Source organism: Salmo salar, chromosome 14, assembly GCF_965601325.2.
Source record: "Salmo salar chromosome 14, fSalSal1, whole genome shotgun sequence".
Taxonomy (NCBI): Eukaryota; Metazoa; Chordata; class Actinopteri; order Salmoniformes; family Salmonidae; genus Salmo; species Salmo salar.
The window spans coordinates 29,569,449-29,597,254 of NC_138304.1; the positions used below are offsets into that span (position 1 = coordinate 29,569,449).

The 27,806-nt window shown below is 44.7% G+C and overlaps 1 protein-coding gene across 5 annotated transcripts in view; it reads left to right on the forward strand.

The window, feature by feature from the left end:
• LOC106569192 (histone-lysine N-methyltransferase 2C) overlaps positions 1–27,806 on the forward strand; it is a 137,507-nt gene that overhangs the window by 49,913 nt on the left and 59,788 nt on the right. For all 5 annotated transcript variants that reach the window (XM_014140291.3, XM_014140290.3, XM_014140292.3 and 2 more), the window contains exons 7-11: positions 13,004–13,166; positions 13,428–13,599; positions 13,977–14,091; positions 15,098–15,273; positions 15,411–15,823. In XM_014140291.3, coding sequence (XP_013995766.3) covers positions 13,004–13,166; positions 13,428–13,599; positions 13,977–14,091; positions 15,098–15,273; positions 15,411–15,823 — 1,039 coding nt within the window. The remainder of the gene's footprint in view (positions 1–13,003; positions 13,167–13,427; positions 13,600–13,976; positions 14,092–15,097; positions 15,274–15,410; positions 15,824–27,806) is intronic.

A 27,806-nucleotide genomic window follows, 5' to 3' on the forward strand; every position in this document is an offset into this window, starting at 1 on the left:
TCTATTAAGTAAATGGGATTATACACTCTATAGAGAATATGATTTAACTGTGTCTATATATAAGGGTTTCCGTTAGCAAAATGTGGCCGCGGTCATTTGACCAGCAGCATTTTAATTTACCGGACATTTGAGAAATTGACCAGACCCATATGTAATGCGTTGGCTGTGTAACCTAGTTAGGGCATCCACCCACGTGCTCAGAATGTCAGAAATCAAATTTAGATTGCAAAGGTGTGTGTCCTTCTTTCCGAATTCGATGCGAATTTGAAGATGCTAGAATAACTGTCCACATTTACGTTTCCTCATCCAACAAGATGAGTAATGAAAAGCAAAATCACTAGTCTATGTCAATCTTCTATCCCGCATAGTAGAAAAGTGTACCTATTCTATTGGTCAGCTTGTCATTCTATGCGAGAAAGAAATGGCCTATTCCAAATAGACTCTGGGACAGTTGGTATTTGGTATTTTTTAGGATCCCATTTAGCTGTTGCAAAAGCAGCAGCAACTCTTCCTGGGGTCCACACAAAACATGACATAATACAGAACATTAATAGACATCTCAAGGACAGAACTACATCAATTGAAAACAAGGCATACGTGCCTACATATCAGTACATACACACAAACTATCTAGGTCAAATAGTGGAGAGGTGTTGTGCTGTTAGGTGTTGCTTTATCTGTTTTTTTAGGTTTGCTGTTCAGGTTTGCTGTTCATTTGAGCAATATGAGATGGAACGGAGTTCCATGCAATAATTGCTCTATATAATACTGTATGCTTTCTTGAATTTGTTCTGGATTTGGGGACTGTGAAAAGACCCCTGGTGGCATGTCTGGTGGGGTAAGTGTGTGTCTCAGAGCTGTGTGTAAGCTGATTATGCAAACAATTTCGGATTGTCAACACATTAATGTTTCTTATAAAATTAAGAAGTGATGCAGTCAGTCTCTCCTCAACTCTTAGCCAAGAGAGACTGGCATGCATAGTATTTATATCAGCCCTCTGATTACAATGAAGAGCAAGACATGCCGCTCTGTTCTGGGCCAGCTGCAGTTTAACTAAGTCTTTCTTTGCAGCACTCGACCACACGACTGGACAAGAATCAAGATTAGACAAAACTAGAGCCTGCAGTGTGGTGTCACTGCAAAAAGCAAGTCTTTAAGGGTTTCAGTGACTTCATTAGCAGTGGTTGCTTATGCGTATATGGTTGAATAATCAGCATACGTGGACACACATGCTTTGTCTAATGCCAGTGGCAGGTCATTGGTAAAAAGAAAAGACTAGGGCCTAGAGAGCTGCCCTCCGGTACACCACACTTTACATGTTTTACATTAGAGAAACTTCCATTAAAGAAAACCCTTTGAGTTCTATTAGATAGATAGCTCTGAATCCAAAATATGGCAGAGGTTGAAAAGCCGTAACACATACACTGAAATTTAACAGTACATCTGCCACAATCTTCTTATTATTGATATCTTTCAACCAAATCATCAGTCATTTGTGTCAGTGCAGTACATGTTGAGTGCCCTTCTCTATAAGCATGCTGAAAGTCTGTTATTAATTTGTTTACAGAGAAATAGCATTGTATTTGGTCAAATACAATTTTTCCCAACAGTTTGCTAAGAGCTGGCAGCAAGCTTACAGGTCTGCTGTTAGAACCAGTAAAGGCCGCTTTACCACTCCTGGACAGTGGAATGACTTTGGCTTCCCTCCAGGCCTGAGGAAAAATACTTTTCTCTAGGCTCAGATTAAAGATATGACAGATAGGAGTGGCTATAGTCAGCTACCATCCTCAGTAGCTTTCCATCTAAGTTGTCAATGCCAGGAGGTTTGTCAATATTGATCGATAACAATAATTTCCCCACCTCTCCCACACTAATTCTACAAAATTCAAACGTGCAATGCTTTTCTTTCATTATTTGTTTTTTTATGCATGAGTACGATGGCTCTCTGTTCGTTGTTGGCATTTCCTGCTGAAGTTTGCCCACTTTGCCAATGAAGTAATCATTAAAATAATTGGCAACATCAAATTGTTTTGTGATAAATAAGCCATCTGATTCGATGGAATTTATCTTTCTGCCCATAATTTCAGTTCAAGTATTCAAGTTTTTGTTCCATCATTCTTTATATCATTGACCTTGGCTTCATAATACAGTTTCTTCTTTTTGTTGAGTTTAGTTGCATCATTTTTCCAATCCTTTTGCCCCATCTCTTTCAACAATTCAGTTTTTCAATTCCTCATCAATCCATGGCGCCTTAACTGTCAGTTTCTTAACAGGTACATGTTTATCAATAATTGGAAGAAGCAATTTCATAAATTCATCAAGCGCAGCGTCTGGATGCTCCTTATTAATCACATCAGACCAACACACATTTTTATCATCATCCATGTAAGAGTCACAGCAAAATCTTTTGTATGATCTCTTATACACTATTTTAGGCCCAGCTGTTGGAACTTTTGCTTTCCGGGATATAGCCACTATATTGTGATCACTGCATCCAATGGGTACGGATACAGCTTTAGAACAAAGTTCAACAGTATTAGTAAAGATGTGATCGATACATGGATGATCTTGTACCTGTAGTGTTTGTAAACACCCTGGTAGTAGGTTGATTAATAACCTGAACCAGATTACAGGCACTGGTTACAGTGAGAAGCTTCCTCTTGAGCGGACAGCTTGATGAAAACCAGTCAAGATTCAGGTCCCCAAGAAAGTAGACCTCTCTTTTTACATCACATACACTGTCAAGCATTTCTCACACATTATTTAGATATGGACTTTTATTACTTGGTGGCCTACACTACCGGTCAAAAGTTTTAGAACACATTGCTTTATTTTTGCTATTTTCTACTTTGTAGAATAATAGTGAAGACATCAAAACTATGAAATAACACATATGGAATCTTGTAGTAACCAAAAAAGTGTTCAACAAATCTAAATATATTTTACATTTGAGATTCTTCAAATAGCCACCCTATTTTCCTTGATGACAGCTTTGCACACGGTTGGTATTCTCTCAACCAGCTTCACCTGGAATGATTTTCCAACAGTCCTGAAGCAGTTCCCACATATGGAAAATATATGGCTACATTTGAAGCAGTTCCCACAATAAGGCTATCTTCTGTATACCCCCACCACCACCTTGTCGCAACACAACTGATTGGCTCAAACACATTAAGAAAGCAAGAAATTCCACAAATTAACTTTTAAGAAAGCACACTCGTTAATTGAAATGCATTCCAGGTAACTACCTCATGAAGCTGGTTGAGAGAATGCCAACAGTGTGCAAAGCTGTCGTCAAGGCAAAGGGTGGCTATTTGAAGAATCTTCCATATAAAATATATTTTGATTTGTTGAAATTTTTGGGGGGTACTACATTATTCCATATGTGATATTTCATAGTTTTGATGTCTTCACTGTTAAAGTACAATGTAGAATATAGTAAAAAGAAAGGAAAACCCTTGAATGAGTAGGTGTGTCCAAACTTTTGACCGGTAGTGTATATATCAACATCCCAAAAGAAAAGGCTTTTAGATTTGACAAGTGAACCTGAAACCACAACACTTCGGTAACACTTGACATAAGCTCTTCTCTCAGCATTACAGGGATATGGCTCTGAATATATACAGCAACACCTCCCCCATAAGCATTTCTGTCTCTTCTATAGGTGTTATATCAAATTTTATTGGTCACATACACATGGTTAGCAGATGTTAATGCGAGTGTAGCAAAATGCTTGTGCTTCTAGTTCCGACCATGCAGTAATATCTAACAAATCCTTGTATTGCTTCTGCAGTATCATCAAATGAATTGTCTTAGTGAGTCTCAAAAATGGCTAATATGTGAATGTTATCTGATGCAGCAAGTTATTGATTTCATGAACCTAATTTCTAAGGCTATATATAGGCTACATATATTAATATGGGCTATTTTCAGCCCTTTCCTGGGTAGCTTATCAGAGATAGACGTGCGTGCGTGCGTGCTGTGGGGTTGAAGCTACGAACCCATAGGCTTGGCTCTCATCCCGACCAGGATTTTAGGAGGGAGGGTGGACAATGAGCCTGTCATAGCGAATGTAAGCAATGTCCCCACACGCTCTGGCAGCTTTCATGGCTGGGATAAGTTCTTTCCTCTTCTGGCGCACAGCTTCAGGATAGTCCTTGTTGAGGAAGATATACAGTTGAAGTCAGAAGTTTACATACACCTTAGCCAAATACATTTAAACTCACAACTTCACAATTCCTGACATTTAATCCTAGTAAAAATTCCCTGTCTTAGGTCAGTTAGGATCACTTTATTTTAAGAATGTGAAATGTCAGAATAATAGTAGAGAGAATTATTTATTCCAGCTTTTATTTCTTTCATCACATTCCCAGTGGGTCAGAAGTTTACATACACTCAATTAGTATTTGGTAGCATTGCCTTTAAATTGTTTAACTTGGGTCAAATGTTTTGGGTAGCCTTCCACAAGCTTCCCTCAATAAGTTGGGTGAACTTTGGCCCATTCCTCCTGACAGAGCTGGTGTAACTGAGTCAGGTTTGTAGGCCTCCTTGCTCACTCACGCTTTTTCAGTTCTGCCCACAAATATTCTATGGGATAGAGGTCAGGCCTTTGTGATGGCCACTCCAATACCTTGACTTTGTTGTCCTTAAGCCATTTTGCCACAACTTTGGAAGTATGCTTGGGGTCATTATCCATTTGGAAGACCCATTTGCAACCAAGCTTTAACTTCCTGACTGATGTCTTGAGATGTTGCTTCAATATATCCACATAACTTTCCTGCCTCATGATGCCATCTATTTTGTGAAGTGCACCATTCCCTCCTGCAGCAAAGCACCACCACAACATGATCCTGCCACCCCCATACTTCATGGTTGGGATGGTGTTCTTCAGCTTGCAAGCTTCCCCATTTTTCCTCCAGGCATAACGATGGTCATTATGGCCATACAGTTCTATTTTTGTTTCATCAGACCAGAGGACATTTCTCCAAGTACGATCTTTGTCCCCATGTGCAGTTGCAAACCGTAGTCTGGCTTTTTATGGCGGTTTTGGAGCAGTGGCTTCTTCCTTGCTGAGTGGCCTTTCAGGTTATGTCGATATAGGACTCGTTTTTACTGTGGATATAGATACTTTTGTACCTGTTTCCTCCAGCATCTTCAGAAGATCCTTTGCTGTTGTTCTGGGATTGATTTGCACTTTTCGCACCAAAGTACGTACATGTCTAGGAGACAGAATGCGTCTCCTTCCTGAGCGGTATGACGGCTGCGTGGTCCCATGGTATTTATACTTGCGTACCATTGTTTGTACAGATGAACGTGGTACCTTCAGGCTTTTGGAAATTGCTCCCAAGGATGAACCAGACTTGTGGAGGTCTACAATTTTTTTTCTGAGATCTTGGCTGATTTCTTTTGATTTTCCCATGATGTCAAGCAAAGAGGCACATAGTTTGAAGGTAGGCCTTGAAATACATCCATAGGTACACCTCCAATTGACTCAAATTATGTCATTTAGCCTATCAGAAGCTTCTAAAGCCATGGCATCATTTTCTGGAATTTTCCAAGTTGTTTAAAGGCACAGTCAACTTAGTGTATGTAAACTTCTGACCTACTGGAATTGTGATACAGTGAATTATAAGTGAAATAATCTGTCTGTAAACAATTGTTGGAAAAATGACTTGTCATGCACAAAGTAGATGTCCTAACCGACTTGCCAAAACTACAGTTTGTTAACAAGAAATTTGTGGAGTGGTTGAAAAATGACTTAATGACTCCAACCTAAGTGTATGTAAACTTCCGACTTCAACTGTACGTTCGTTTCAAGTTCTTGGCTCGTTCCAGAACAGTGACCTTGTCCTTGAACCTCAGTAACTTCACCACACCTGGGCTGGTGGTGGGTTTTCCAGTTCTGTTGGCACACTCCACCTCAATCTTCCTTTGGTGTATCTTCAATTTCTCTGAGATCATTTCCCTCAGTTTCTCCTCATACTCAGTCCAGGTATCGTGGAGATTCTGCAATCCTGTCCACAACCATGTTCCACCTTGTTTGTCCCTTGATATGAACGGATTTCTCTGTCATTGTTATCATGGATTCACACACAGAATTGATGTCCTCTCTCAATGACTTACAGATTGTTGTCATCTTTCCATTATCCTGTTTAAATTAATTGAGCTGACCCTGGGAGAACTGCAAACTGTTCTTCTGGTCATGGTCCTCTCTGGTCAGGTCGTCCATTCTTTTATTCGGTGACTCCACCGGTATTTGGACAAAACACTTGAAGGGGGAGGGAGAGGAGGGGAAGAGGGAGGGAGAAGAGAGGGAGATGGGGAGAGTAGCAAGGAGAGGGGAGAGTAACAAGAAGAGGGGGCGAGAAGGGGCGAGAGAGGGAGGGTTAGGGAGAAAGAAGGGAGTGGAGGGAGAAAAGGGGGAGAGAAGAGAAGGGGATGGGAAGAGGAGCAAGAGAAGGGGAGAGCTTGAAGGGGGAGAGTGAAAAGAGAGAGAAGAGGGGCATGAGAGAGAAGAGGGGCACGAGAGAGGGAAGGGTAAAGGGGAGTGAGAAGAGGGAGAAAGATGGGGCGAGATGGTGAGGGAGAAAGAAGGGAGTGGAGGGAGAGAAGAGGGGGAAGGGGAGAGGAGCAAGAAGACAGGGCGAGAGAGAGAACATGGTCAAGAGAGAGAGATTAATATTGTAGTTGTTGTTAATGGTAATCCCATGTCCACTACTACTATTATTATTGCTGTTGGTCCCACCATTTATTTATATTATATATATATATATATATATTAAAAAAAAATATATATAAAAAAAAATTATCCCCCAACATGTATACTTTGACAATGTAAGTAATAATGAACTTGCCATGTCAATAAAGTCAATTGAATTGAATTGAGAGAACATGGGAGAGAGAGAGAACAGGGGCGAGAGAGAGAGAGAACAGGGGCGAGAGAGAGAGGGAACAGGGGCGTGCGAGAGAGAGAGAGAGAGAGAGAGAGAGAGAGAGAGAGAGAACAGGGGCGTGAGAAAGAGAAGGCGAGAGAAGAGAGGCACGAGTGAGAGTAAGTGGAGGGGGAGAGAGAAGGGGAGATGGAGAGAAGAGGGGACAGAGAGGAGGGGAGTGAGGGGGGGCGAGAGGAGGGGAGAGAGAGCGAGAGAGAGGAGGGGGGAGAGAGAGAACAGGGGCGTGAGAGAGAGAGGGAACAGGGGCGTGCGAGAGAGAGAGAGAGAGAACAGGGGCGTGAGAAAGAGAAGGCGAGAGAAGAGAGGCACGAGTGAGAGTAAGTGGAGGGGGAGAGAGAAGGGGAGATGGAGAGAAGAGGGGTCAGAGAGGAGGGGAGTGAGGGGGGGCGAGAGGAGGGGAGAGAGAGCGAGATAGAGAACAGGGGCGTGAGAGAGAGAGAGAACAGGGGCGTGAGAGAGAGAGAGAGAGAGAGAGAGAGAGAACAGGGGCGTGAGAGAGAGAGAACAGGGGCGTGAGAGAGAGAGAGAGAACAGGGGCGTGAGAGAGAGAGAGAACCGGGGCGTGAGAGAGAGAGAACCGGGGCGTGAGAGAGAGAGAACCCGGGCGTGAGAGAGAGAGAACCCGTGCGTGAGAGAGAGAGAACCGGGGCGTGAGAGAGAGAGAACCGGGGCGTGAGAGAGAGAGAACCGGGGCGTGAGAGAGAGAGAACCGGGGCGTGAGAGAGAGAACCGGGCGTGAGAGAGAGAACCGGGCGTGAGAGAGAGAAGAGGGGCGTGAGAGAGAGGAGGAAAGGGAGAGAGAAGGGGGGAGAGAGAGCGAGAAAGAGAGAAAGAGGGGAGTTAGTGAACAGGGGGATTGGGAATGAGAAAGAGGAGAGAGAAGAGGGGCATGAGAGAGAAGAGGGGCATGGGAGAGAGAAGGTGAAAGGGAGAAAGAAGGAGGAGGGGGAGAGAGAGGGAGAAAAAGATGGGTGTGAGAGAGAAGAGGGGCGTGAGAAAGAGAAGGTGAGAGAAGAGAGGCACGAGAGAGAGTAAGTGGAGGGGGAGAGAGGGGAGATGGAGAGAAGAGGGGAGTGAGGGAGAGAGAGAGAGGAGGGGAGAGAGAAGAGGGGGGAGAAAAGATGGGTGTGAGAGAGAAGAGGGGCGTGAGAAAGAGAAGGTGAGAGAAGAGAGGCACGAGAGAGAGTAAGTGGAGGGGGAGAGAGGGGAGATGGAGAGAAGAGGGGAGTGAGGGAGAGAGAGAGAGGAGGGGAGAGAGAAGAGGGGGGAGAAAAGATGGGTGTGAGAGAGAAGAGGGGCGTGAGAAAGAGAAGGTGAGAGAAGAGAGGCACGAGAGAGAGTAAGTGGAGGGGGAGAGAGGGGAGATGGAGAGAAGAGGGGAGTGAGGGAGAGAGAGAGAGGAGGGGAGAGAGAAGAGGGGGGAGAAAAGATGGGTGTGAGAGAGAAGAGGGGCGTGAGAAAGAGAAGGTGAGAGAAGAGAGGCAGGAGAGAGAGTAAGTGGAGGGGGAGAGAGGGGAGATGGAGAGAAGAGGGGACAGAGAGGAGGGGAGTGAGGGGGGGCGAGAGGAGGGGAGAGAGAGCGAGAGAGAGGAGGGGGGAGAGAGAGAACAGGGGCGTGAGAGAGAGAGAACAGGGGCGTGAGAGAGAACAGGGGCGTGAGAGAGAGAACAGGGGCGTGGGAGAGAGAGAACAGGGGCGTGAGAGAGGTGGAAAGGGAGAGAGAAGGGGGGAGAGAGAGAGGAGAGGGGAGTTAGAGAAGAGGGGGAGAGGGAGAGGGAATGAGAAAGAGGAGAGAGAGAAGAGGGGCATGAGAGAGAAGAGGGGCATGGGAGAGAGAAGGTGAAAGGGAGAAAGAAGGAGGAGGGGGAGGGAGAAAAAGATGGGTGTGAGAGAGAAGAGGGGCGTGAGAAAGAGAAGGCAAGAGAAGATAGGCACAAGAGAGAGTAAGTGGAGGGGGAGAGAGAAGGGGAGAGGGGAGATGGAGAGAAGAGGGGAGTGAGGGGGAGAGAGGAGGGGAGGAGGGGAGAGAGAGGGGAGTGAGAGAAGAGGGGGAGAGGGAGTGAGAAGGGAGAGAGGAGAGAGAAGAGGGGCATGGGAGAGAGAAAGTGAGAGAGGAGGGGGGAGGGAGAGAGGGAGAAAAGATGGGTGTGTGAGAAAGAGAAGGCGAGAGAAGAGAGGCACAAGAGAGAGTAAGTGGAATGGGAGAGAAGGGGGAGAGGGGAGTTGGAGAGAAGAGGAGTGAGGGACGGGAGTAAGGGAGGGGAGTGAGAGGAGGGGAATGGGAGGGAGAGAGAGGAGGGGAGTGGGAGAGAGAGGAGGGGAGAGAGAAAGAGGAGGGGAGTGGGAGAGAGAGAGAGAGAGGAGGGGAGTGGGAGAGAGAGAGAGAGGAGGGGAGTGGGAGAGAGAGAGGAGGGGAGTGGGAGAGAGAGGAGGGGAGTGGGAGAGAGAGGAGGGGAGAGTGAGAGAGGAGGGGAGTGGGAGAGAGAGAGGAGGGGAGGGGAGTGGGAGAGAGAGAGGAGGGGAGTGGGAGAGAGAGAGAGAGAGGAGGGGAGTGGGAGAGAGAGAGAGAGAGGAGGGGAGTGGGAGAGAGAGAGAGAGAGGAGGGGAGAGAGAGGAGGGGAGAGAGAAAGAGGAGGGGAGTGGGAGAGAGAGAGAGAGAGGAGGGGAGTGGGAGAGAGAGAGAGAGGAGGGGAGTGGGAGAGAGAGAGGAGGGGAGTGGGAGAGAGAGGAGGGGAGTGGGAGAGAGAGGAGGGGAGAGTGAGAGAGGAGGGGAGTGGGAGAGAGAGAGGAGGGGAGGGGAGAGAGAGAGGAGGGGAGTGGGAGAGAGAGAGAGAGAGGAGGGGAGTGGGAGAGAGAGAGAGAGAGGAGGGGAGTGGGAGAGAGAGAGAGAGAGGAGGGGAGTGGGAGAGAGAGAGAGAGGAGGGGAGTGGGAGAGAGAGAGGAGGGGAGTGAGAGAGAGAGAGAGAGAGCGAGAGAGGGAAGGGAGAAAGAGAATGGAGAAGGGGGAGAGGGCTAGAGAGAAAGGGGGAGTGAGAGACACGAGAGGGAGAGGAGAGACACGAGAGGGAGAGGAGAGACACAAGAGGGAGAGGAGAGACACGAGAGGGAGAGGAGAGACACGAGAGGGAGAGGAGCGACAAAACGAGAGGGAGAGGAGAGAGAGAAGGGGGAGAGAATGGAGAGAGAGAGAATGGCGAGAGTGAAGGGAAGAGAGAGGGGGGGTGTGAAGGTGGAGCGAGAGAGGGAAAGGAGGAGAGAGAGACACGAGAGAGAGATGATCAGGAAGGCTGGTAAAGATTGTCTGTGCTGCTCTCTCCTCTCTCAGCTGTGAAAAGGAAAAGGCCACGCCATTCAACAGTGAAGGCTGTATAGATCATAGTGGCTTACCACAGTGTCTACTGTAGCATTAGCACCAACACAGCTCCACAGCTCACAGACCCCTGAATGGGTGGTTGCAGACCCCTGAATGGGTGGTTGCCGACCCCTGAATGGGTGGTTGTATCCCAAATTGCACCCTTTTCCCTATATTGTACACTACTTTTGACCAGGGCACTGATCAAAAGTAGTGCACTAAATGGGGAATAGGGTGCCATTTGTTATGCATCCCATATGTCTGTCACCCCCATCAGCAAATAACCAGCTCCCTTCTCAACTGAATAAAAACATCAGCCCTCCTTGTTTCCTTCCCTTCATCTGCTCTGGTTAGAAAAAACTTGACGAGTGATAACAATATGGTGGAAGCTCATCATTCAGCTGAGTGCAGATGAAGGAGAGGAGGCAGGACTGTGTTTGGGGAAGAACTTCTGGGAAAGTCTGAAGAGACCAATACATGTGATATGACACTTCGGGAGAGAAGTGTAAGCATCAATGGGCTAATCATCGTGTGACAAATGGAGCAGTTTTTAAATGGAGTTTTTGATCAAGAAGAACTGAGAAAATGGATGGGTCGTTTCAAAGGAAATGTGTACAGATAGGGGAACCGTAGACTTGCATGAGCAATGTTTTCTGCTACAGAAAATACTTTAGAGGTCTTTAAAACTCTTTGTCCTTTTATGTTTCCCATTGTTGTAGGGATTTTATTAGGTCGACCGATTATGATTTTTCAACGCCAATACCGATTATTGGAGGACCCCCAAAAAAAGCCGAAGCCGATTAATCGGCCGATTTATTTTATATATTTTTAAATTTGTAATAATGACAATTGCAAAAATACTGAATAAACACTTATTTTAAGTTAATATAATACATAAATAAAATCAATTTAGCCTCAAATAAATAATGAAACATGTTCAATTTGGTTAAAATAATGCAAAAACAAAGTGTTGGAGAAGAAAGTAAAAGTGCAATATGTGCCATGTAAAAAAGCTAACGTTTAAGTGCCTTGCTCAGAACATGGGAACATATGAAAGCTGGTGGTGCCTTTTAACACGAGTCTTCAATATTCCCAGGTAAGAAGTTTTAGGTTATAGTTATTATAGGAATTATAGGTCTATTTCTCTATACGATTTGTATTTCATATACCTTTGACTATTGGATGTTCTTATAGGCACTTTATATTGCCAGTGTAACAGTATAGCTTCCATCCCTCTCCTCGCTCCTACCTGGGCTCGAACCAGGAACACATCGACAACAGCCACCCTCGAAGCAGCGTTACCCATGTAGAGCAAGGGGAACAACTACTCCAAGTCTCAGAGCGAGTGACGTTTGAAACGCTATTAGCTCGCACCCGCTAACTAGCTAGCCATTTCACATCGGTTACACCAGCCTAATCTTGGGAGTTGACAGGCTTGAAGTTATAAACAGCGCAATGCATTGCGAAGAGCTGCTGGCAAAATGCACGAAAGTGCTGTCTGAATGAATGCTTACGAACGTGCTGGTGCCTACCACCGCTCAGTCAGACTGCTCTATCAAATCATAGACTTAATTATAATATAATAAACACACAGAAATACGAGCCTTAGGTCATTAATGAGGTCGAATCCGGAAACTATCATCTCAAAAACAAAACGTTTTTTTTCTTTCAGTGAAATACGGAACCGGTCCGTATTTCATCTAACGGGTGGCATCCCTAAGTCTAAATATTCCTGTTACATTGCACAACCTTCAATGGTATGTCATAATTACGTAAAATTCTGGCAAATTAGTTCGCAACGAGCCAGTGACACAATTTCATGTTAGCAGGCAACATTAACTAAATATGCAGGTTTAAAAATATATACTTGTATATTGATTTTAAAGACAGGCATTGATGTTTATGGTTAGGTACATTGGTGCAACGACAGTGCTTTTTTCGCAAATGCGCTTGTTAAATCATCACCCGTTTGTCGAAGTAGGCTGTGATTCGATGAGAAATTAACAGGCACCGCATCGATAATATGCAACGCAGGACACGTTAGACAAACTATTAATATCATCAACCATGTGTAGTTAACTAGTGATTATGTTAAGATTGATAGTTTTTTATAAGATAAGTTTAATGCTAGCTAGCAACTTACCTTGGCTTCTTGCTGCCCTCGCGTAACAGGTAGTCAGCCTGCCATGCAGGCTCCTCGTGGAGTGCAATGTAAGGCAGGTTGTTAGAGCGTTGGACTAGTAACCAGAATGTTGCAAAAACAAATCCCCGAATCCCCCCTGAACAAGGCAGTTAACCCTCGTTCCTAGGCCGTCATTGAAAATAAGAATGAGTTCTTAATCTGACTTGCCTAGGTAAATAAAAGTGTAAAAAAAAAAGAAAACGGCAAATCGGTGGCCAAAAATACCGATTGTTATGAAAACGTGAAATCGGCCCTAATTAATCGGCCATTCCGATTAATCGGTAGACCTCTAGTTTTTATATTGTGTCTGTAGGTATGGTAAGGGTCTGGATTATCGTATTATATCAATTGTAATCTGACTCCCGGTTTAGACCAGGTTACTTAAAGTGCTTTGTGCTGATGTAAAATAAATGCATGTGATTGATTGATTGATTAATTGACTGGCTGTTTGACTCCCCTCTCTCTAGCACTGTGCATGCTCTTTGTCTGACTCCTCTCTGTCCCCCCTCTCTCTAGCACTGTGCATACTGTAAACGCCTTGGAGCCTCCATCAAGTGCTGTGCTGAAGGATGTGCTCGACTGTACCATTACCCCTGCGCGGGGGCAGCTGGGACTTTTCAGGATATCAGGAGTCTCTCCCTCCTCTGTTCAGATCACATAGAACTGGCCATCAGCAGATGTGAGTCCAGCAGCATTAGATTTAAAACTTCACTTGAAATATTTAAAGTAATGCTGTCATAAGTAGGACCCTGAGTTTTTCTGGACCAGGATAAACTCTGGGCCCAGACATTAGCTACTCACAATCTTAATTCTTTAACCAAAAGATGCCATCTGAAATGTGACCCTTTTCTCAATTTCTCTCCCCCTCTCCCCCCTCTCCTGCTCTCCCCCCTCCCTCTCTACCCCCCTCTCTCTCCCGTTCCCTCCCTCCTCCCTCTAGTTCCAGACGACTCTATCTGTGCACTGTGTGACAGCCCCGGGGAGCTCCCTGACCAGCTCTTCTGTACCAGCTGTGGGCAGCACTACCACGGGGCCTGCCTGGACATGGCTGTGACTCCGCTGAGGAGGGCCGGCTGGCAGTGCCCCGAGTGCAAGGTCTGCCAGACGTGCAAGTGAGTCAGCTTTCCACTGCCCTATCCGTCCACCCACATACCTGACCCTGTGTGTGTTGCCGATTTTGTTTGGTTTACCTCTGGTTTGTGAGTGTGGCACTCTTCTCTAGCCTTTGACCTCAACCAGGCCAGTCACTGGTAGCAACCGAGTCTGCGATAAATTGAAATCTGCTCCGAAATACAGATTAGGCTAATACAATGACCCTTTTGCCGTGTGATTTCTCAATATACATTAGTCTTGTAGATAAGGACACAACCATTTTTAACACAACAGGAGCCTATAGACTACAGAGCCAAGAAATGCCATGTTGATGCTGTCCGTCTTATGTCAAAGAACACGTCTCATTCATACTTTCTCTCCTTTTCCCTGTGCGTAGGAACCCGGGTGAGGACGATAAGATGTTGGTGTGTGACATGTGTGACAAAGGTTACCACACCTTCTGCCTGCAGCCGGCCATAGACGACATCCCTACCAACGGATGGAGGTGTCAGGTAGGACATCAAGTGGGAGATATAACAGAAGCAGTTTTGTGTGTGCTGTGTTACAGGTCTATGGTATGACTACATCATATCGAGATGTTTTTTCTTCTATAGTATGTGAAGTGTACTAAAGGTTTGTCTCCATTTTCTGTGTCAATTTGTAAGAACGTTGGTTTAAAACTCCCACAGTTCTTATTGAGACATTCAGCTGTCGCCTAGGCTACCCGTGTTGACAATATCACCTTTTTGGTGGTTGTATATGTGCTTCCTGAGGTAAAGAAAGGACTCACACATGTAGCTCTTTTAAAGGGTACATTTTAGCCTCAGACCCTGTAGCATTTCAGATAATGCGGCAGCCCGTGTGCGTGTACTGGTGTGTGTGTGTGTGTACTGGTGTGTGTGTGTGTGTACTGGTGTGTGTGTGTGTGTGTGTGTGTGTGTGTGTGTGGTGTGTGTGTGTGTGTGTACTGGTGTGTGTGTGTGTGTGTGTGTGTGTGTACTGGTGTGTGTGTTTATGGATGTGTGTACTGGTGGGTGTGTACTGGTGGGTGTGTGGTGGGAGAATCAAACCGTATGCGTCGTCATCCCTGCCTGTGGCCTCTACCCTCTTCCTCTGTTGGGGTAGGTGGCGCACAGTGCCTGTCTCGGTTGCCAATCAGCTGCTGTTGTGGTGGGTTAGCATCCTATCAGCTGCAGCGGTGGTGGCGGGTGGGGATCAGACCGCAGACCGCAGCAGCAACCAGGCATCTGCCAGGTGGTGGAACATCCTCACACTCACTCAGTTTCTCCCTCTCTGTCTGACTCAGCAGCACGGCAGGAACACAGTCCACACAACACAAGCAGCAGCCAACCCTCTCCATCTCTCCTCTCTCCCCCACTCTTGAGGCTGCTGCTTCACACGCAGGCACTTTAGTTCTGACTGAAGCCTCATCTGAACGTCTTGGAGATGAATGGAAACCATATGATTAAGAATCATTGCTCCAGTTTCCGTTGTGTTTCTATCTCTTTCCTACTCCAGAACTGCAGAGTGTGTATCCAGTGTGGTACAAGGACGAGCGGTCAGTGGCACCACACAAGCCTGCTGTGTGAGAGCTGTGTCCAACATCAGGACCCCGCCCTTACCTGTCCACTATGTGCCTGTATCCTGGACCCTGAGCACCAAAAAGACCTGCTCTCCTGCCACAGCTGTAAAAGGTAGACACACAGAGAGCACGTCCATTGTTCATTCTGTTGTAAATCTCCTCACTCCTCATGGAGTTGTTTTAGCATTGTCTTTTTCCATTGATGTGTGATGGAGTCCTACATCTTCATCTGTCTGCTCCTGCTTCCAGATGGCTCCACCTGGAGTGTGAGCGCCAGTCGTCAGGCCAAGCAGACATCCAGCCCAGCCAGGGCTATGTGTGTTCAAGCTGCAGGCCTACTAGATCACCACCACAACAGGCCCCACTGCCGGCAGAGGAGGAGGCGGAGGAGATGGACACAGGAGGCCTAGAGCTGTGCCCACAGACTGCTATTCAGATGCACACAGAATCAGAACCGGTTGTTCCAACGCACACGGATCTAGAACCTGGCGCTAAGCAACTGAGGTCTCCTTCTCCGATGCACAACGACCCAGAAATGCAATTACAACCCGTTCCAATGCCCACAAATGCAGAACCAGAGCCTGTCCAAGCCACCAACACTGTCTGTGAGAACGCCCTTGAGGATAGGCAGCCACAGCAGGCTACATCAGACCAGCAGCCTGGTAAGTCTCTCTTTTGTCTGACTGGGTTATTTGCGTCTACTCACAGAGGCAAACGGTGTATTATGGTTGCCAAGGTTAGCCATGTGTTTGTTTTCCTGTATCCCCCTTAAGAGCGGTTTGGCAGGTGGACTCACTAGAGCGTGAGGGATTTGTTTGTCGCATGGCTTGGATTATTACTTTAGGATTGTTGAGAGGTGGTATGAAAGGAGAGAGGTGTGGTTTTCTGAGCATCCACGGTTGAGCAGCAGTATCACTGATTAAGTTATAAGTCCCTTGTTGTGTGTAGATGAAGGCAGTTTGGTCTGGATGAAGACCAGAGGGAAGCATTGCTCTGTCTGCTCTCTCTCTTATTCTCTGCCATGTCTCACATCAGACTGACAGCCATTCATTATCAGGGGCTTGGTTTCTAAAGGCTTCAATAACCAGATGGGCTTCCATTATCACAAGATTAAAGCCATGAAAGCATTGTCTTTGTAATTATTTTGCTGTGAAAAAGCAGCACTTTGTAGCTTATTCTTCCATTGGTTCTCCTGAGGAGATGGAGTTTCTTGTTGCTCTCTGTCCTTGTTTCATAGCATGACCTGGGTGAACAGGACACCTGCCTACTGGTTCATGTTCAGTAGGGTACAGTACACCACACTGCAGCAAAATGTTTTGCAATGGAAAACAAAACTCTGGGCAGTTAATGGATGAGTTCAAAATTAGAAGTACAGGTTAGAAATAGAGGTCGGCCGATTATGGTTTTTCAACGCCGATACCGATTATTGGAGGGCCAAAAAACCCGCTACCGATCAATCGTCCGATTGTTATATATATTTGTAATTATGACAATTACAACAATACTGAATGAACAATGAACCCTTTTATTTTAACTTAATATAATACATAAATAAAATCTATTTAGTCTCAAATATAAAATGAAACCTGTTCAATTTATAATGCAAAAACACATTGTTGGAGAAGAAAGTAAAAGTGCAATATGTTCCTTGTAAAAAGCTAACGTTTAAGTTCCTTGCTCAGAACATATGAAAGCTGGTGGCTCAATATTCCCAGTTCTTCAATATTCCCAGGTAAGAAGTTTTAGGTTGTAGTTATTATAGGAATTATGACGCGTCGACTATTTCTCTCTATACCATTTGTATTTCATACACCTTTGACTATTGGGTTTTCTTATAGGCACTTTAGTATTGCCAGTCTAATCTCGGGTGTTGATAGGCTTGAAGTCATAAACAGCGCTTTGGGTCAAGCATTGCTAAGAGCTGCTCGCAAATGCAGTAAAGTGCTGTTTGAATGAATGCTTACGAGCCTGCTGCTGCCTACCACCGCTCAGTCAGACTGCTCTATCAAATATCAAATCATAGACTTAATTATAATAAACACAGAGAAATATGAGCCTTAAGTCATTAATATGGTCAAATCTGGAAACTATCATGTCGAAAACAAAACGTTTATTCTTTCAGTGAAATACGGAACCATTCCGTATTTTGTCGAACGGGTGGCATCCCTAAGTCTAAATATTGCTGTTACATTGCACAACTTTCAATGTTATGTCATAATTATGTAAAATTCGGGCAAATTAATTACGGTCTTTGCCCGATCCAGGCGGCCCAAACTGTTGCATATACCCTGACTCTGCTTACACTGAACGCAAGAGAAGTGACACAATTTCCCTAGTTAATATCGCCTGCTAACATGCATTTATTTTAACTAAATATGCAGGTTAAAAAAAATATATACTTCTGTGTATTGATTTTAAGAAAGGCATTGATGTTTATGGTTAGGTACATTTGTGCAACGAATGAGCTTTTTTCTGGAATGCACTTTTGTTAAATCATCACCGGTTTGGCAAAGTTGAATTAGGCTGTGATTCGATGATAAATTAACGGGCACCGCATTGATTATATGCAACGCAGGACAAGCTAGGTAACCTAGTAATATCATCAACCATGTGTAGTTAACTAGTGATTATGTTAAGATTGATTGTTTTCTATAAGATAAGTTTAATGCTAGCTAGCAACTTACCTTGGCTCCTTGCAGCCACAGGTCCTTTTGATGCTGCACTCGCGTAACAGGTGGCTCGGCCTGCCACGCAGTTTCCTCATGGGTTGCAATGTAATCAGCGTCCAAAAAGGCCGATTACCGATTGTTATGAGAACTTGAAATCGGCCTTAATTAATTGGCCACGCCGATTAATCGGTCAACCTCTAGTTAGAACCTCCCTATTTCACTTCCTTTTAAAAAATGTTGTCTCTATTGAATACGCCCCTGGCCTAAGTTCCTCCTCTGTTATTATACCTTAGCAAGGCTTCTCTTCTCAATAGTTTCCATGGGCAACAGAGCCTATTGCTCACATACGTACTAGTAGCTATGCAGGCTACGTCTCTAGCATGAAATGAGTCACCCTGAACGGAGTGACCCTGCTATACAGACCCTAGGAGGGGCAGTACATATCCACTCAGGTCTGTGGGGCTTGGCTGCCTGAGGTAGAGTGCTGTAGCAGGTGAATGAGCTGCAGGGTATTACTATGGGACCTAACCTGGATGTCCACCCTCTGTCTAGACTAGACCTGACAAGACACAGGCAGACAGATCAGGAATCTGTGGTGGAGGGAGGGGAGCAGTGCTGATGATGACAGATAACTAGGGCTGGGCAATATGGCCTAAAACTCATATCTTGATTTATTTTTTTACTTATGTGTGATTCACAATATATATCTGGATTTAAAGAAAATGTGTTTTCTCTAAATAAGCTTTGTTATACAGTTAAAGGTCAAATCCACTGCATTTAAAAGGGTCAGCAATAATGGAATGAATTCAGAGTTTGTGTAATTATACCTCGGCTGAATATATTCCTTCCACAACCATAAGACCCACTAATAATTACATTATTTTAATCATGATCAAAATAGCTTTTTTTAATCACTAATCTGGCTTTCAGGTCCGTCTATAAAAATGCGCTTTTTGTTACAGATTTAACCAGAACCATGCTTAATGCATATGTATCAGGCATTATAGAAAATGAACACGGGTCTCATAAACCATCTCTCAAGCACAAGCCCACGTGGTAGTGAGTAGCCAGCTTATATTTATATTTAAAGTTGAGTTAATATAGATCTAGGTGTAATTTCACTATCTCTGAATTCTGCTAACAAGGCAAAACAGTTGAATTGTTATGAATAGACCCTTCTGTCTGTCTCCAACATCATGATAGCCTGTCCACTTTGTTCAGACGTTGAAATCTAGTGGTCTACCTTATTTCTCAGAATGAGTTACCAATTCCTTATATAATTGTTATATGGTTCTTGCAGGTTTATAAAACACACACTAAACAGCTAGTATAGCTATCTTTATTTGACTAAAATGCAGGTAGCCATACGTGGTAATGTATTGTGAGTGCGACAAACTGAACATTCATTTTCCAGAATGGATTTTCATTGGTTCATCCATTTTAGTAGTGTCTGCTCTGTTCGAAATGTGAGGAGTTGAAACGGTTGGAAAGGTTAACTTCTCTATTACAATAAAAGAATGTCTCATGTGTTGTGGTGTCCATATGACTGATTCTGTTGGACCAAACCTCAAATGCAAATAGCGAGTTGAAACCGTTTGTCAGAGAGGAAGAAGTGATCTCTCATCTTTGTTGTTGTGATTGGTAGGGGAGGGGCTTGGGAGAAAGAGGCGAAGCCAGAGGTTTCACTTTCGCCAAAATCTGTCCAAAATAAGCAATATGCGCTTATTTTGAAACTAAGCTTGTGGACTGCCTTTGGGACAACTCCCATTGTTAGGGCGGAGCATCTCATCATTATATACAGATCTCTGGTGTAAATGGGAAGGTGCACAGCACAGAAGGAGCGAACAATACCAAAAAGACAACATGAGACCAAAAAGACAATATGAGAATTGGACATAAACGCTCATAAATACATAAATTGTAATTAATTTAATGAATTAAATATATCGCCCAGCCCTACGGATATCCAGGCAGTAAGACAGCGACAGGTCTGTGCCTCGACATTCGTGGCTGTTTAAAACACCCCTGGCTGAGTTGAGCTCCTTTCTTTACCACACACAGAAACACAGACAGGAAAGGGAGCGAACAACTTTGAAATCCTATTTGTATGTGTGGGGGCTCCTGTCCTAAGCAGCAGTGGTGGTGTTTTCTTGTGATGCTCCTGTGTGAGCTGCTGGCTGTGATGGGAGGCTGGTGATTAGGCCTGTGTGATGGGAGGCTGGTGATTAGGCCTGTGTGATGGGAGGCTGGTGATTAGGCCTGTGTGATGGGAGGCTGGTGATTAGGCCTGTGTGATGGGAGGCTGGTGATTAGGCCTGTGTGATGAGAAGCTGGTGATTAGGCCTGTGTGATGGGAGGCTGGTGATTAGGCCTGTGTGATGGGAGGCTGGCGATTAGGCCTGTGTGATGGGAGGCTGGTGATTAGGCCTGTGTGATGGGAGGCTTGTTGATTAGGCCTGTGTGATGGGAAGCTTGTTGATTAGGCCTGTGTGATGGGAGGCTTGTTGATTAGGCCTGTGTGATGGGAGGCTTGTTGATTAGGCCTGTGTGATGGGAGGCTTGTTGATTAGGCCTGTGTGATGGGAGGCTTGTTGATTAGGCCTGTGTGATGGGAGGCTTGTTGATTAGGCCTGTGTGATGGGAGGCTTGTTGATTAGGCCTGTGTGATGGGAGGCTTGTTGATTAGGCCTGTGTGATGGGAGGCTGGTGGTTAGGCCTGTGTGATGGGAGGCTGGCGATTAGGCCTGTGTGATGGGAGGCTGGTGATTAGGCCTGTGTGATGGTAAAGAACTTCTAGGGCACTTGGTCTACCTGCCTTTCATCTCTCTATTGATTGGAGGGGAGGCTGAACACCAAGTGGTATATCCCTAAGCTATACTAGCACGATGCTTTAGCTCTGAAGTCAGGCATCCTCGGTCTGGCCCCTACATGCATTTTGTATTTGTGTATCATGATCTGTACAAGTAAGTACCAATCCACAAATGTAAATCACCAATCCACAAATGTAAATCACCAATCCACAAATGTAAATTACTGTCCACAAATGTATATCACCAATCCACAAATGTAAATCACTACCCACAAACAAACACCTTTTGATTTGTATTTGTAAATCGATTTATTGCATTAGAATTTAGATATGCAGGTCATTTCCAAGGGCCTTAAGTAAAGTGACTGCCATAAAGATTTGCACATAGGAGAGATATGTGCAAACATGACAGATATGGCAAACCTGCAACTCCATATTAAGTCACCTGACTTTTGGCAGGGATTTGATGACAAGAAAAATAAAAAAGTTAGCATGCTTAGAAAGCGATTTGTAGTTGTGAAGTATGGTGATGGCAGCATCATGCTGTGGGGATGTTTTTCATCGGCAGGGACTGGGAAACTGGTCAGAATTGAAGGAATGATGGATGGCGCTAAATACAGGGAAATTCTTGAGGGAAACCTGTTTCAGTCTTCCAGAGATTTGAGACTGGGACGGAGGTTCACCTTCCAGCAGGATAATGACCCTAAGCATACTGCTAAAGCAACACTCGAGTGGTTTAAGGGGAAACATTTAAATGTCTTGGAATAGCCTAGTCAAAGCCCAGACCTCAATCCAATTGAGAATGTGTGGTATGACTTAAAGATTTCTGTACACCAGCGGAACCCATCCAACTTGAAGGAGCTGGAGCAGTTTTACCTTGAAGAATGAGCAAAAATCCCAGTGGCTAGATGTGCCAAGCTTATAGAGAAATACTCCAAGAGACTTGCAGCTGTAATTGCTGCAAAAGGTGGCTCTACAAAGTATTGACCTTGGGGGGTGAATAGTTATGCACGCTCAAGTTTTCAGATTTTCTTTGTCTAATTTCTTGTTTGTTTCACAATAAAAAAGTAGTAGGCATGTTGTGTAAATCAAATGATACAAACCCCCCAAAAATCTATTTTAATTCCAGGTTGTAAGGCAACAAAATAGAAAAAATGAATACTTTCACAAGCCACTGTACATTCAGTGCTCCCAAATTCCCTATCAGGCCTAGGCTGTTTGGTGCCGTGTTATGCTAATTGAGGTGTGGCATAGCAGAAGGCAAGATTGACTGTGCGATCATGGCACTAGCCCCTGTATTCCTTCCACACAATATAATGTTAATTAAAGTTATTAAAATGAGCTGTCCAGATCCTCCTCATCCATCCACTAAGACCTAACAGCGGGCTTATCATGACTCTAATGATAGACAGCAGTGTTTTCCACAAGCGCCGGCTGTCGGCTAAACAGCCGAGTGCTCATTTTCAGCCGGGTACTTTTTCCACTTAAATTAAGTAGGCTACTTTTCAATTCACTAGTCAGAAAAGTCTGCCGAGCTCTCTCCCACTAGAATGAAGGATATGCATCTTCTAGAGATCTATTGATAGCACAGGCGCCTGTCAATCACAAAGTGAGCGATGACAGGGAAACACTGCTGGTTTTGACATTCTGCTTTCTGTTCCCCCTCTTGGTACCCGTTGTGTGGGCTGTGGTTGCAGTCTAATTTCTTTACACGGAGGGAGAGAATATGAATTCGCACGTCCTATATAATCTGGCAATGATGAATCGAAAATAAATTCACTTAGCCTATTGCTTTTCTGGCACATTCATAAAACAAAAATTGTGTGTAGAGTCCTACAATAACGTTGTGTCCAGCCAGTGGATCTCGTCAGTCACTGGCCTGAGCATTTTGGCATTCCAGTTCAACATTTACCTGCTCTGTCGTGGTCTACCATTGAGGACTACACTTGTAAATGGCATGCTATTTGTATTTGAGCAATATGATTGGCCGTTCGTTCAAGCACCACCACGCTCCCACAAGTCCCAACTTATGGAGCACTCGAGTAGTATATGAGGTGATGCCTTCACAACACACGCAAGCCTTCCAGAGCAAAAAGAAGCACCCATCAATCTACTCGTTGAGCTTATTTATTTTAGGGGAATGGATTTATTAAAGTTAACCTTCAATAGTGAACAGCAATATGCTGGCTACTGTTGATTGTCTGCAAATGAAAGCTACAAAAAGACACTTAGCATTGGTCTTGGCTAGCCTACTGTAGCTCCCGAGTGGCACAGTGGTCTAAGATATTGCATCTCAGTGCAAGAGGTGCCACTTCAGTACCTGGTTCGAATCCAAGCTGTATCACAGCCGGCTGTGATTGGGAGTCCCATAGGGAGGCACGTTTAGCCCAGCGTCGTCCGGGTTTGGCCCGGGGTAGGCTGTCATTGTAAATAAGAATTTGTTCTTAACTGACTTGCCTAGTTAAATAAAATGTCAAGATCTCTTTTGGAACATTTGTCTTTAAGGAGCAGTGTCCTATTTTCAAATATTCTCATAATGACATACTTTAGAAGAAAGAAAAATATTAATACAATGCAATTCTAAAGAAGAGTAATGACTTGCCTTACTAAATTATATTATACTTCTTTTTAATACATACCTAACTAAACGTAGCCTATTAATAGCTGAATATATAGAGAGAGAGCATGCCAACCTATAGGCTCTGCATGACCCCAATGCATTTAACCTCTTACATCTAGACATTCCGCTAGCGGAACACCTGCTCCAATATGCAATGATAGGCGTGGCGCGAATTACAAATTCCTCAAAAATACAAAAACTTCAATTTTTCAAACATATGACTATTTCACAGCATTTTAAAGATAAGACTCTCCTTTATCTAACCACACTGTCCGATTTCAAAAAGGCTTTACAACGAAAGCAAAACATTAGATTATGTCAGCAGAGTACCAAGCCAGAAATAATCAGACACCCATTTTTCAAGCTAGCATATAATGTCACAAAAACCCAGAAGACAGCTAAATGCAGCACTAACCTTTGATGATCTTCAGCAGATGACAACCCTAGGACATTATGTTATACAATACATGCATGTTTTGTTCAATCAAGTTCATATTTATATCAAAAACCAGCTTTTTACATTAGCATGTGACTAGCATGTGACTAGCATTCCCACCGAACACTGCCGGTGAATTTACTAAATTACTCACGATAAACGTTCACAAAAAGCATAACAATTATTTTAAGAATTATAGATACAGAACTCCTCTATGCACTCGATATGTCCGATTTTAAAATAGCTTTTTGGTGAAAGCACATTTTGCAATATTCTAAGTACATAGCCCAGGCATCACGGGCTAGCTATTTAGACACCCGGCAAGTTTAGCACTCACCAATATCAGATTTACTATTATAAAAGATTGATTACCTTTTGTTGTCTTCGTCAGAATGCACTCCCAGGACTGCTACTTCAATAACAAATGTTGGTTTGGTCCAAAATAATCCATCGTTGTATCCGAATAGCGGCGTTTTGTTCGTGCGTCCCAGACACTATCTGAAATGGTAAATCAGGGTCACGCGCATGGCGCAATTCGTGACAAAAAAAATCTAAATATTCCATTACCGTACTTCGAAGCATGTCAACCGCTGTTTAAAATCAATTTTTATGCAATTTTTCTCGTAAAAAAGTGATAATATTCCGACCGGGAATCTCCTTTTAGCTAAACAGAGGAAAGTAAACAAAGCTTTCGGTCGACACGGGCACGAGCCTGAGTCTCACAGTACTGTAACCAGCCACTACCCAAACGCGCTACTTTTTTTCAGCCAGAGCCTGCAAAGCCACGATTCAGCTTTTTACCGCCTTCTGAGACCCTATGGCAGCCGTAGGAAGTGTCACGGGACAGCTAAGATCCTCACTCTTCAATAAACAGAGACAAGAAGAACGACACCTTGTCAGACAGGCCACTTCCTGCATGAAACCTTGTCAGGTTTTTGCCTGCCAAATGAGTTCTGTTATACTCACAGACACCATTCAAACAGTTTTAGAAACTTTAGGGTGTTTTCTATCCATATGTAATAAGTATATGCATATTCTAGTTACTGGGTAGGAGTGGTAACCAGATTAAATCGGGTACGTTTTTTATCCAGCCGTGAAAATACTGCCCCCTAGCCATAACAGGTTAAGAACAACACCATGTCCGGGCCAGTAGAAATTCTAATTGGGCCAGTAGATTTTTGGCCAGTGAGAAAAAAATGTTAGCGTTGGACCCTGGCGTGTTTCATATGCAGCCACCAAGCTAACATTGACCAGCTAACCACCTCCGTCACCGGCTTCAGTAGAAAATGTATCGGCGACGTTGTCCCCATGGTGAGGGTTCGCTGCTTCCCCAATCAAAAACCCTGGATTAACACAGAGGTTGGCACTAAACTAAAGGACAGGGCTACTGCACACAGAGCTATCGCAGTCAACCCTGAGGCTATGGCCGAGGACAGGAATAAGTACAAGAAGTCTCGCTATGACCTCCTCAGAGACATCAAAAGGACAATATTGGAATAAAGTGAGATCATACTACACAGGCTCTGACGCCCGCCGCATTTGGCAGGGGCTACATGAAAGTGGTATGCCTGATCACTGGCAACGATGAGTCAGCTTTCAGGGAGGAGTTCAGTGACCTGGTAGTGTGGTGCCAAAACAACAACCTCTCCCTCAACGTCAATAAGACCAAGCAGCTGATGGTGGTCTACAGGAAATGGGGGGGCGAGCACACCCTCATCCACATCGACGGGGCTGCAGTGGAGCAGGTCGAGAGCTTCAAGTTCCTCGGTGTACAAATCACTAAAGACTTAAAATGGTCCAAACTCCAAACACACATGCACAGACGTGAAGAAGCCGCGACAGCTCCTCCCCCCCCCCCCCCCCAGGAGGTTGAAAAGGTTTGGCATGGGCCCTCAAATCCTCAAAGTTCTACAGCTCTACCGTTGAGAGCATTTTGACTGGCTGCATCACTGCCTGGTATTGCAACTTCCCTCGATTGCATGGCGCTGCGGTAGGTGGTGCGGACAGCCCAGTACATCACTGGGGCCGAGCTCCCTACCATCCAGAACATCTATATCAGGTGGTGTGGTAGGAAGACCAGTAAAATCGTTATAAACTCCAACCACCCAAGCCATAGACTATTCTCTTTGCTTCTGAAAAAGCAAGTGGTACCGGTGCATCAAGTCTGGCACCAACAGCCTCTTGAACAGCTTCTATCCCCAAGCAATAGTCTCTCTTTATGTAGTGTTGGTCTCTCTTGTCGTGATGTGTGTTTTGTCCTATATTTTTATTACATTTAAAAAAAAAAAAATTATCACAGCCCTCGTCCCCGCAGGAGGCCTTTTGACTTTTGGTAGGCCGTCATTGTAAATAATAATTTGTTCTTAACTGACTTGCCTAGTTAAATAAAGGTTAAATAAAAAACGGATAAATGGCTAACAAAATAGCTACACGGATTGAGTTTACCTTGTATCTTTGTTGACCTTTATTTGCACTGTCTCTCAAAGGGCCCTTCACACACTCCCTCCATCATCTGCTCAGTTACACATTATATGCACATACATTCATACTGACTACACACGTAAACACACTCACATACAAGCTGCTGCTACTCTGTTTATCTTATATCCGGTTGCCTAGTCACCTTACCCCTATACATACTTTTGTGTATATAGAGTATGTATGTGGACACCCCTTCAAATTAGTGAATTTGGCTATTTCAGCCACACCCATTTCTGACAGGTCTATAAAATCAAGCACAGAGCCATGTAATCTCCATAGACTAACATTGGCAGTAGAATGGCCTTACTAAAGAGGCTCAGTAACTTTCAACGTGGCACGGCTATTGGATTCCACCTTTCCAACAAGTCAGTTCGTAAGATTTCTGCCCTGCTAAATCTGCCCCGGTCAACTGTAAGTGCTGTTATTGTGATGTGGAAACGTCTAGGAGCAACAAAGGCTCAGGCATCGAAGTTGTAGGCCACACAAGCTCACAGAACGGGTTCCAAACTGCCTCTGGAAGCAACGTCAGCTCAAAAACTGTTCTTCAGGAGCTTCATGAAATGGGTTTCTATGGCCGAGCAACCACATACAAGCCCAATATCACCATGCACAATGCCAAGCATCGGCTGGAGTCGTGTAAAGCTCGCCGCCATTGGCTCTGGAGCAGTGAAAACACATTCTCTGGAGTGATGAATGACACTTCACCATCTGGCAGTCCGACGGCTGAATCTGGGTTTGGCAGATGCCAAGAGAACCCTACCTGCCTGAATGCATAGTGCCAACTATAAAGTTTGGTGGAAGAGGAATAATGGTCTGGGGCAGTTTTTCATGGCTCGGCCTAGGCCCCTTAGTTCCAGTGAAGGAAATTCTTAATGCTACAGCATACAGAGTTCTGTCTTAATATCCAGGTCTGTGCCCAAACAATTTGAGTTCTACTTTTAAAAATCCACCTTTCCAGAAACAATCTCACCGTTGCCGCTTGCTATAGACCACCTTCTGCCCCCAGCTGTGCCCTGGACACCATATGTGAATTGATTGCCCTCCATCTATCTTCTGAGCTCGTGCTGTTAGGTGACCTAAACTGGGACATGCTTAACACCCCGGCCATTCCACAATCTAAGATTGATGCCCTCAATCTCACACAAATGATCAATGAACCTACCAGGTACAACCCCAAATCCGTAACCATGGGCACCCTCATAGATATCATCCTAACCAACCTGCCCTCCAAATACACCTCTGCTGTCTTCAACCAGGATCTCAGCGATCACTGCCTCATTGCCTGCGTGCATGATGGGTCTGTGGTCAAACGACCACCCCTCATTTCTGTCAAACGCTCCCTAAAACACTTCAGCGAGCAGGCCTTTCTGGAATCCTGGAAAGATATTGCCCGTATTCCGTCAGTAGAGGATGCCTGGTTGTTCTTTAAAAGTGCTTTCCTCACCATCTTAAATAAGCATGCCCCATTCAAAATATGTAGAACCAGGAACAGATACAGCCCCTGGTTCACTCCAGACCTGACTGCCCTTAACCAGCACAAAAACATCCTGTGGCGTACTGCATTAGCATCGAACAGCCCCCGCGATATGCAACTTTTCAGGGAAGTTAGGAACCAATATACACAGGACAT